This window comes from Temnothorax curvispinosus, unplaced genomic scaffold (genome assembly GCF_003070985.1).
Source record: "Temnothorax curvispinosus isolate PA1 unplaced genomic scaffold, ASM307098v1 QBEX01003965.1, whole genome shotgun sequence".
Lineage (NCBI taxonomy): Eukaryota > Metazoa > Arthropoda > Insecta > Hymenoptera > Formicidae > Temnothorax > Temnothorax curvispinosus.
In genome coordinates, this window is record NW_020213745.1 from 84 (window position 1) to 10,784 (window position 10,701).

The 10,701-nt window shown below is 32.3% G+C and overlaps 2 protein-coding genes and 1 long non-coding RNA gene across 4 annotated transcripts; 1 reads left to right on the forward strand and 2 right to left on the reverse strand.

Annotated features, from left to right (window-relative positions):
• The first annotated feature begins 300 nt into the window (after positions 1-300).
• On the forward strand, positions 301-2,792 carry LOC112453049 (probable ATP-dependent RNA helicase DDX56). The gene is made up of 5 exons (XM_025013591.1): positions 301-919; positions 1,010-1,269; positions 1,407-1,599; positions 1,661-1,965; positions 2,147-2,792. The coding sequence occupies exons 1-5, from the start codon at positions 497-499 to the stop codon at positions 2,505-2,507; spliced, it is 1,542 nt and encodes a 513-aa protein (XP_024869359.1). The 5' UTR covers positions 301-496; the 3' UTR covers positions 2,508-2,792.
• Positions 2,793-3,115: 323 nt separating this feature from the next.
• Positions 3,116-4,652, reverse strand: LOC112453048. The gene is made up of 2 exons (XR_003040565.1): positions 3,543-4,652; positions 3,116-3,482 (listed from the first exon to the last, which is right to left on the reverse strand). It is a non-coding gene; the product is annotated as an uncharacterized LOC112453048 (long non-coding RNA).
• A 241-nt stretch (positions 4,653-4,893) lies between these two features.
• Positions 4,894-10,701, reverse strand: LOC112453050 (pyruvate dehydrogenase phosphatase regulatory subunit, mitochondrial-like). Of its 2 annotated transcripts, XM_025013592.1 has the most exons (12): positions 10,080-10,701; positions 8,812-9,043; positions 8,262-8,525; positions 8,015-8,177; positions 7,609-7,893; positions 7,211-7,513; positions 6,982-7,121; positions 6,510-6,715; positions 6,105-6,246; positions 5,747-6,016; positions 5,325-5,497; positions 4,894-5,214 (listed from the first exon to the last, which is right to left on the reverse strand). In XM_025013592.1, exons 1-12 carry the CDS (start codon positions 10,379-10,381, stop codon positions 4,962-4,964), a joined length of 2,733 nt encoding a protein of 910 aa, XP_024869360.1. In that variant the 5' UTR covers positions 10,382-10,701; the 3' UTR covers positions 4,894-4,961. The 2 variants fall into 2 exon arrangements, with proteins under 2 accessions (XP_024869360.1, XP_024869361.1); XM_025013593.1 differs by lacking the exon at positions 8,812-9,043 and having other exon boundaries at positions 10,080-10,206.

Here is a 10,701-nt window from a genome sequence, read left to right on the forward strand (position 1 = left end):
TTATTGCTTGGTATTTTTTGCAAAAATTCTCTCATCAATCACTTTTGACACTCAAATGGTTAATCCTTGCCACCCATCTTTAGGATTTCATATAATCTATCTGAGTTGTTTTTAACTTTAACTTATAATTATTCATTTTATATTGAAAAAAGTTTAACATACCTACAAATAAAAAATTTTTCATATATAAACATTTTTATTAAAATTAAAAGTAAAAGAAAGTATAAATATTGCTATAAAAATAACTATTCAAAATCATTATTTTCAGTAAAACAGAAAATATTGCTATTTTTAGGTACATGGGGTCTAAAAAGTGGGTGGTGAGGGTTAAGCAATGACAAAGATAAGTTTATAGTTGACAAATAGAAACATTGAGATAACGTAATAGCATTATTTTGTAAATATTACTTCTAAAATGTACAAGGCGATAAGTATAAGAATAATCTAAAAATATATTAAAAAATAAATTTTATAGGCTATCACGAAACTAGGCTGGATGGAGCCTACATTAATACAAGAAAAAGCGATACCTCTGTTATTGGAAGGGAAGGATCTCTTAATTAGGGCTCGTACAGGTTCAGGCAAAACTGCTGCCTTTGCAGTACCGCTTATTCAGAAAATATTACTAAAAAAACGAACACAAGAGAGACAGGAGATTAAAGGTCTAATCGTTGCACCTAGCAAGGAATTATGCAAGCAAATTCATGATGTTATCATGAACCTAACGATAAAGTGCTGTAGGGAAGTCAGAGTGATTGATCTTAGTCTACAAATGGATTTGAATTCGCAAAAACTTTTACTAAGCGAAATGCCAGATATTGTTGTGGTTACCCCAGGTCGATTATTGCAGCATTTAAAAGCAAAAAATTTGATGCTGAAACATAGTCTTGATACATTAATAATCGACGAAGCTGATTTAGTATGTACTTATGTCATAGAATTTGTAAGCATTGCAAAGTGAATTTAATCAGATTATACCATTTAATATATAATTATATTATTGATACAGCTATTTTCATTTGGATATGAAAAGGACATAAAAGCTGTGTTAGCTTACTTACCAACGGCATATCAAGCAGTTTTGGCGTCTGCCACGTTGTCTGAGGATGTTCAAACTTTGAAGAAATTAATTCTGCACAATCCTGCAATTTTAAAACTAGAAGAGCCACCGTTAGCTCCTCCTACACAATTGGCTCATTATACGTTGGCTGCAGAGGAAAATGATAAAGCTGCCATTTTATATGCCTTATTAAAATTATATTTAATTAGGTAATTTTACACACACACACGCACACGCACATGCACGCACACGCACGCACGTTTAGTAGAGTATATAATATCTTCTAATAGAAAATTATTCTTGCCAATTACTGCAAATATATTATACTCTTTTAATTTTTTATTAGGGGAAAATCTATAATCTTTGTACACACTGTAGATAGATGCTACAAATTGAAGCTATTCTTAGAGCAGTTTGGTATTCCAACGTGTGTTTTAAATTCCGAGTTACCAGCAACCTCAAGATGTAGAGCGGTTTCGCAATTCAACAATGGCGCTTACGACATTATAATAGCATCGGATGAGAAAGTCTTAGAAGAGGTATGCACATAATAAGGAATTGTACTTTGTATTATTTTGTTCATATACATATCTCTTGTAGCCACATGTGATAAAACCGAAAAAAAGCAAACGAAAGAAAGACAAGGAATCAGGTGTAGCGCGCGGTATCGATTTCCAATTCGTATCCAATGTAATCAACTTTGACTTCCCATTGGATTTGAATTCTTACATACACAGAGCGGGACGTACCGCACGCGGGAAGAATCAGGGAACTGCTCTTAGCTTTGTAGCTATTAGAGAGAGACCATTGATGGAAGAAGTTGAACAGGAATTGAAGCACACTTACAACTGTGAAAGTCTATTTAAAACCTATCAGTTTAAATTGGAAGAAGTAGAGGGTTTTCGGTACGACTCAATTTTTCTGATTTTATTGTAACATAATAAAATTTTGAAATTATAGTTAGATTTTTGTAGAAGAATATAGGTACCTTCTTTATCTTTTTTTAGTTATATATATTTTTTAATTTTGTATAGAATTATTTTCGACGCTGATCTGTTTTATTTTGCGAAATTATGATGATTTCAGATATCGTGCGAAAGATGCTTGGAAAGCTGTTACAAGGATTGCCGTTCGAGAAGCGCGATTGAAAGAAATTAAACAGGAAGTTATGAATTGTGAGAAACTAAAAAGTTACTTCGAGGATAACCCGCGAGACTTGAAGTCATTGCGCCAGGACAAGACGTTGCATACTGTGAAATTGCAACCGCATTTAAAAGATGTGCCTGAATATATAGTACCACCCACTTTGAAAAAAGTCATGGGAATGGGAAGAAGGAAAAGAAAATTTGACAGGGATGCTGCATCATCGGGAGCAACGAGTGCTAAGTCGAGACATCTAGCTCGCGCTTCAAATCCACTGATAAGTTTACAGATACTAAATAAATAAATCTTTGTAGATTAATTTAATCCATAAGACCGTCAAGATTATAGTATGTGTACAATCACACATACCTATATGCAAAAATTCCACTAAAAGGAATTTGCTTTTTCATTTTTAATTCTGACTTCTACTATGCATATTTATAAAATTAAAATAATTAGTAAACATATAAACAAATATCTGTACATGATTGTATGCATACAAATTTCTTGCGCATCGACATTTTCCAATTACGTTGAAATTAATTTTTCAAGTAAACCACGATTTGTTTTCATTGTTGGAATATTTTTAAATAAAATATTTATGTATTACATTGCTTTTTGATTCTTCATATCAGAACTGCAACAAAAGATTTTATATCGTAGATTATATGATAATAAATAGATATGATCCTTATGTTAATATTTCCTATTAAGTTTTTCAAGATAGTTTGTATGGGTTTTTTCTAGTTTTTCTCATCTATATAAAAAAAGCAAGATGGAATATAAATAAAATGTGTGAGAAGGAAATATTAAAATAATTAATTTTTTTACTAGATAGAAGTTTATTATTTTTCTAAGAGTTATACAAACACCACTTGTAATTTTTTAAATTATCTAAAAGATATTCTAAACTTGATTTAATCTAATTTTATTTAAATTTTTTACAACGAACGAGTGACTGCACTACTGAAGCCTCGAAACTTTGTGTATTACTTCAGGATTCCATGTTATAATTATCCAATCTTATTACGAGCCCAGTCCGGTGGAGATTGAAGCCTTACCATCCTTTACAATTTCCTCTTTTTTGAACGAATTTAGAGGAGTTCATGGAGCTGCAAGTATTACGTTTGTGACACTTTTGGGCTCATCATCCTTTTTCGCGCGCACGCGCGCCTCACTCTTCATCTCGCGAGTATCGCATTTTCGTCCATTCTGCGATCCTGCCGGAACAAAACTCTGTATCCAAGAATTCAAATCCGATGTGTCTTCTCTTTTGTGTCTAAAATTGTTCCATTTTATACATTCTAGTTTTCTCCCAGTTCTCTTTATAATGCGTTACCTTCTTATTAAAGGTGATCATATTCTACTTGATGTTACTGTTCAACATTAGAAGAATAGTGGCATTATGTTTTCGGCAATTATCCAATTCTACTGATGTTATGACCTGCTCCCATGTGATACAATGAAATAAAATGTTATTACATCTTCGCGTTGTTCTTCGTGAGGCAGAAGACACGTCTCTTGTTGACCATCTTACTAATCCTTTTGAGGTGTGCCATCAAGCAATAACTATTATATGATAGACTATTATCGGGCACAGTTATTTCTCTATTTATTTCTCCATATTCATAATAATTCAGAGATTTCGGAAGATTATAGATCGTATTGTTCCTTAGGAACATTTCAATGATGTATCGACACTTAGTAAATAGTATATTCGTTGTATTTTTTGCATTTAATATTAAAAAAGTCGTAATTGAAGCTATTCTTATGGTAAAAGAATTGAGTAGAAATGAAAATAAATGATTTGAGAAGGGTGATTTTGACTTAAGTTCAACAATCAAGAAGATATTACTGTGCATCTAGTGGGACATGAAAGAAATTATGTGTTATGAGTTACTAAATACAGGAAAAATAGTAATTGCTAAGCGCTACCAACTTGTCGAAATGCCATTTACTGATGAGCAATCGTAAGGTCATTTTGCTCCATGACTTCACAAGCAGTAAAGACGACAAAAAGTGTCATCTTGAGCTGGAAGTTCTCTCTTACGTGGCTTATTTGCCAAACAATGGGTCCTTCAGATTACCACTTGTTTAAGTCATTATGTCATTTGGCAAATACATATTTCACGACAGATGACAATGTCCGAAAATGTCTCGATATTCTATCGCCTCAAAGCCGTCAAGTTCCTATCACAATGGTATAAAATCATCTCGATAATAATAGAGAATATTTGGACAATTGAGCCTTTTTTAGTCTTTTTAAAATAAAATTTTGATTTTACCTAAAAACTGGAAGAAATTTATCTCTACAACCAATATTATAAAAATATAACGAAAATGTTACATTCAACATTATGAATAATCTATCAATACAGATTTGCAGCAATTTACACTTAAATAAGAGTCATTTCAGAAGATTATATATATTATATTGCTTAATAAATAAAACATTTTAGTAAAAGTTATTAATAAATAAAATTAATATTAAATTAATAGATATTAATTGATAATACTAAAATTAAATTTAATTATATAATATTAAATTTAATAATAATTAATAATATTAAAATTAAATTTAATTATATAATAATATTAAATTTAATAATATTAAAAGAAAGTTACTAATAAATTATTTTTATAACATATATTTTACGCGCGCGATAACATACAAGTTATAAATTATTATGCAGAACTACGAATAATATATTACTCATTAAATTCCGAGTTGATAATAAAAATGATTAAAATATTTTTTTTAACATGAGACGTCACTTTGGTATGAGATAACCGGAGTAGGAATATATTTTTTGTTTAATTTACTGCTTATTGGTATGGGCAATGGATGGATATGTGGTTTAGCAGGAAATTTAGTCCCAGCGATATCAATTTCATAACATGTCGTTGGATCCATTATAAAGTCTGTTGTAACTGTGTTTGTCTGTTGTCTTTCTGCTCTAGGAAGACTAATAAATCCAAGACAAACGAGTTTCTCTGTTACAAAACCATAACTAAAAAAGTGATTATAATATAATAATGCTAATGATGATGCTATATACATATAATGCAGATAAATAACAACATATAAAATGTATGTTCAATAAATGCAACACATATTTACCCGGCCGATGTAACAGTACCAACAAATTCATCATTCCGATATAACGGTTCACCACCCCATGCCCACACATCCTTGTTCAAGTCCATGCCGTCAAGAACAAATAGAACCAATCTTCTTGTCACTCCTTGTATCTTCTGCTGTTGTAAAGCAGATTTGCCAATAAAATAGCCCTTCTGTAATAAAATTATAAAATATTTATTAAATTCATCGGATCTGACCCATTTTTGACTGTATATGTGTTTTTTTTGTAGCTGCTCTTAACATTTTTAAATCTTTCAACTTTATTTTTTAATAGATTTGCAAAATACAAACGATAACACAAAAAGTTCTATACTTTATTAAAAAAAAAACTAACAATTTTAAATGTAGAAACATATGTGTGCAGAATACAAATAGAATAGGATTAATGCGGCGATATTAACATCTAACTTTACGCTGTAGCCGCTTCCAGCTTCGTACGGCGTGACATACGGTGTCAATTCTTCAGCCCAAAACGGAATAAATCTTTCTATTCTCATGAAACGTTGTGTGAGTACACCAACATCTCGTGCACCGTAGTCTTTGCCTACAGCCATTAATGTTGAATAAACGTGCAGCGCATATTCCGAAGGTATGTAGAGACAATAACCAGATTCACCCGTATGTGTGAATGCCATCACCATAACGTCCGAAGCATATGCAACGTTTACCGTCTACCATTTTGAATAAAGGATCAATTTGAGATATCTGTACTAAAATAAAAGAAATGATCAATGTGACGATTACGAAAAGTACTCTGACCTTATAAGTGAAGGGTGAAAGATTGATGTCAGAGTTAGATAACTCGGAAAGCAGATCAGTAGCTTTCGGACCTACTACATTGATCACTGTATATTTTGAAGTCACGTCATTAAGACCTACCGAATGGTCTGTCGGCAAATGTCTATTTTGTTAAATAAGGAAACATTTATAAAAATTATATTAATAATAAAAATAATGCTTATATATTTACAGAAAGTAAAGAATAATTTATAATAGTAGCTTTGGAATTCAAATGAGAAAATCAATTCTCAGTAAAAGAATTTCTTTTTAAGAATAAAAAATCTAATACGTTTATTATTGTATTTTTTAATTTAAAATTGAATTTCTCTTTGATTCCAAACTAATATCTGTTTGTTTTATTATAACCTGTAGAATAGCACTTACCTAGACATCCACTGATAAATACGTGTCTGCTGTGACGTAGGCGAGACCATAAAATAGCTGTTTTGTCCTTGTCGTACCAACATACAGTCATTTTCATAACCACCTTTCTCATTTTGCATTCCTGTATGAACTATTCCGCCAACTGATATATTAGCATCATTAGAACACAACTGTTGCAGGTAGTCTACTACCTCTCCATGACTAGACTACAAGAAAATTAATTATTAAAAAGATAAGATAATAAAACGGGGATATAATTAAATCTGTAACATTAGAAACCGTATGTTTGATCAAATTTTGATTAATTGGACTTATGTTATTATTGCATACTTTTAATATACTTCAAAAAGTAAATTTTGATCATAAATGAATTTTAAAAAAGATTTTGATTTTTGCAGAAAAGAGCGAGGAAAGGAGGAAAATATTTAACATATATTTCGCATTCATTGATTTCGTTATATTAATCACTTACTTTGATTTCGATTTTCGAAAATGAGCTCATATCTATTATTCCGACACCTTCTCTGCACGCTTGAAATTCGTCCTTTATGAAATCAAAGAATTTTGGTTTATAAAAGCTACCTTTGGGCATAGTCGGCTTTTTCTGTCCTCCTATCAAATATAAATAAAAATAATATAAGTTTTATAATATTTCAACGATATGCTTTGTTTCAGAAGATTTAATATTTTAAGGAACCCACGTCTATAAGTAGGATCAAAGTAAAGTGGACGTTCGTAGGCCATTTTTACACCAAAAATTGCACCGCGTTCTTCTAGAACGGAATATAAGGGTGAACAACGCAATTTACGAGCGTATTTATACTCAGATTGATGAGGATATAGTATAGCATAATTTCGGCCAACTACTTCCTTCATTCGCTGCTGCAGGTATTGTTTATTGTTGTGTAAATCTAGAAATCTTTGCACATTAAACGGGAGCACCTCCTGTGTCGATTCACCATTTATTAAAGATTCAGCGATTTCTTTACCAATTCCACCAGCACCTTTTAAAAAAATATATAGTGATATCTCAAATTTATTCATATGAGAAGTGAGAATGGATCAAGGAACTCAGAGACGTTTTCAAAATCTTGCTTACCTTGCAATGAATTGCCATTCATCCCAACGGCAACAAAATAGTTCTTTACTTCAGGACTTTCTCCTAATATCCATCTACCATCTGGTGTAAAATTGTCAGGGCAATTATATATATTTGGATGTTTTATTTCTTTTAAGATCGGTAATCTATGTACAACTTTTTCCCATAATGGCTGCCAATGAGCTAGATCACTTTTTACGTGTTTTGTCCAATCTTTTGAAGGAACTCGACCGCTGCCAAACGCTGGTTTTGCATCAGGCTCAAACCAGCCAAGTAAAAATCCACCTGTGGAATTATCAATTGCAATATAAATAACGTAGGTGCATCCTAAATATAACATATACCTTCATATCTTTAATTTATCAAAAACATTTAATACAATATAGAAAATATGGAAAAGACATACCTTTCCATTCTCTCATATATGAGTATGAGTCAAAATCTCGTATATATGGTAAAGATGTACTGATTTCTGACGACAAAGGAGATACGATTGCATATAAATGTTCTGCAGGATATGCAGGAATTCGAACAGGTGGTGTACATTTTAATCCTAACTCACGGGCCCACTATGGAGTTAACGAACAAATATATTACATTAATCATACTGTAAATGCTATAATTGCATTTAGGATTTTTGCAAATATACCTACCATCCCAGCACAATTAATGAAATACTGGCAGAAAACAGTACCATATTCAGTCTTGACACTTTTAACAGCACCTTTTTCAGTCTTTACCTGTTCTACACGACAATGCTCGACATATCGTGCTCCTCCTTGCTTCGCTAATTTTGCTAAGACTTCACAAATTGCAGTTAGATTAGCAACAGCATCTTCTGGTACCCAAATTGCTCCTTCTATATCCTCAACGTGTAAGTAAGGATGTAATCTTTTCAGTTCTTCTTTGCCCAAGATCTATAATGTATTAATTATATAATTTTATAACTAGGTAATTCTCAACAATTACTACATGCTATATGTTATGCTTTACATTATAATTTAGAATATTACAAAGTATAAATAATATTAAACAGTAGAAAGTGTTTACTAATTTCATAAAATTGATTTTTTCTCGCAATATTGTCTTTTCATAGAGATTCACAGATTCATACAATATATAGTCAATTTATTCAAGCGTGAAGTTAAATTATATTAAATTAGTATCAAATCAATTGTGATCAATAATAAAAACAATATTTACTTCACAATGCAATCCAGTTGGTACATTATAAGCCATTCTCCTTTTAAGGGCCACCATTCTATCCTTAGACTGAGCCAAATTTATACTGCCATATTGCCTCAATCCTATGTCATAGCCCATTTTCTGTAGCTGCTGATATAACTTGATGCTGTATGCAATTAAGTTCCTGCGAGAAATTGGCTTGAAGAGCCCAAGTGTACCAGAGCCAAAGTGTGAGGATCCACTGCCAATTCTATAATCAAGTGATTGTCTTATCATTTAATGGCTATAACTCAGATAGTTAATTTGCTAGCCATTTCTGACAGAATTTACTGCCAGTACTGCTGCTGACATACTGTGGACAGCTTGCTTATTGGGTTTGCAACCATTTAAATGATTAGAAAGCAGCAGAGTCTGTAAGTTCTATTAGCCAAACTCAGATAGCCAAATTTGTCAAAAATAGATTTTGAAAGTGTCTACTATAAATTTTGTTGAGATTGCCAGCAACAGAATCTGCTAACAGAATATAATGACAGATTGATTACAGAAATTGAGCATAATATGCTGTTTTGTAATCATTTAACTAATGTATTTTATTTAAATGTTTCTAAAATAATAGATAAAATAGATTCTATTTAATTTATGCCAACAATCTACTGTCAGATTATGGCTGCATTCCGATATTCACTGTCAGCAACTTTCAGTACTGAAAATCTATAGTATACGTGACGTAAAATATAGATTTGCAGTACTGACAGTGAATATCGGAATGCAGCCTATGTCGGCAGGCTCTATGGATAAAACATGAATTTAATACTGATACCATCGACATGTATGGACTACGTGATCCCTATATAAAAGCCTTCAAAAAGTGTCCGGTAGAGTTGACCTCTACCTCGTACCCTCTTTGTCTGTACACACTGGATAGAAAAAAACAGCTTGACCTCTATCAGTCGCTATCTCTTTTCTTCCACCGGTGTGAGTCGCCGGTCATATTTTTCTATACCTATGCGCAGTCCATATTATATGTCGATGACTGATACAGATAATACAAGATCTGTAATAACTGAGCAAAATCTAGGTATTGCAAATCTGTTGTCATACTATAGTCAATTAGTTTATTGAGTTAATGTGAACACAGTTGATATCAATTTAACATAATATTCTGCTCGAATCTATTGGCAATCTGCTGATATATCATTAATATTTTTTGGTTTACTAGAAAAGTAATTTTGCGAGTTACGATTTAAGTTCCAAACATATAAACTACAAATTAGGCATAGATTTACGTGTTTTGCTCCAAGACGAGGACATCGTTCCATCCGTTTAGTACTAAATGATAGGCGACCGAATTGGCGACAGTTCCAGCACCGGCGATGACGATTTGTGATTGCGATGGTAGGTATGGTGGATCTTCAGACGAGTGACCTTTCTCACTGGACAATGAATTACGACTGGCGTCCGTTGATTGGCATCGTAGGCAACTCTCATCATTGTAGGTTATGTAACGCACACTGATTACCGAGCTCTTCGCTCTTAAACTATTTTTTCCGAACAAACACGCGCGTCTCGAACAGAGTAGCCTCAACATTAAACGCCGCTGAGCGATTCAAAGTAGCACGAAACACGCGTGATTCGTTTATAACTTGTGAGTTCAAAGTTATCAGTCCGAATGATGTTTCCCGTTGAAAAGAAATCGACTCAGACTACTCCGAGTAGTCCAAGTCTGAGCCGAATTGATTTGTTAAACGAAAGATGGTATGTATTGTACATGCGACAAACTTTGGAAAGGACTCCTGCATTTTATGCCTCGTGATTAAGACTCTAAATTATAGAATACACATTAATAAGATTTTAAAAACACGAGACTTTAGTTTGCTTTAGTTTAGTTGTCTATTTTTATCGTATTTA

Bases quoted from the DNA above. Each gene is read 5' to 3' on its own strand.
- LOC112453049 (XM_025013591.1), top strand. From the start codon at position 497: ATGGAGCCTACATTAATACAAGAAAAAGCGATACCTCTGTTATTGGAA. The intron at 920-1,009 runs GTATGTACTTAT...TTATTGATACAG, and splicing joins TAATCGACGAAGCTGATTTA to CTATTTTCATTTGGATATGA. The intron at 1,966-2,146 runs GTACGACTCAAT...TGATGATTTCAG, and splicing joins GAAGAAGTAGAGGGTTTTCG to ATATCGTGCGAAAGATGCTT.
- LOC112453050 (XM_025013592.1), bottom strand. From the start codon at position 10,381: ATGTTGAGGCTACTCTGTTCGAGACGCGCGTGTTTGTTCGGAAAAAAT. The intron at 6,247-6,509 runs GTAAGTGCTATT...TTAACAAAATAG, and splicing joins ATTTATCAGTGGATGTCTAG to ACATTTGCCGACAGACCATT. The intron at 6,017-6,104 runs GTCAGAGTACTT...TCAAAATGGTAG, and splicing joins TTTCACCCTTCACTTATAAG to ACGGTAAACGTTGCATATGC.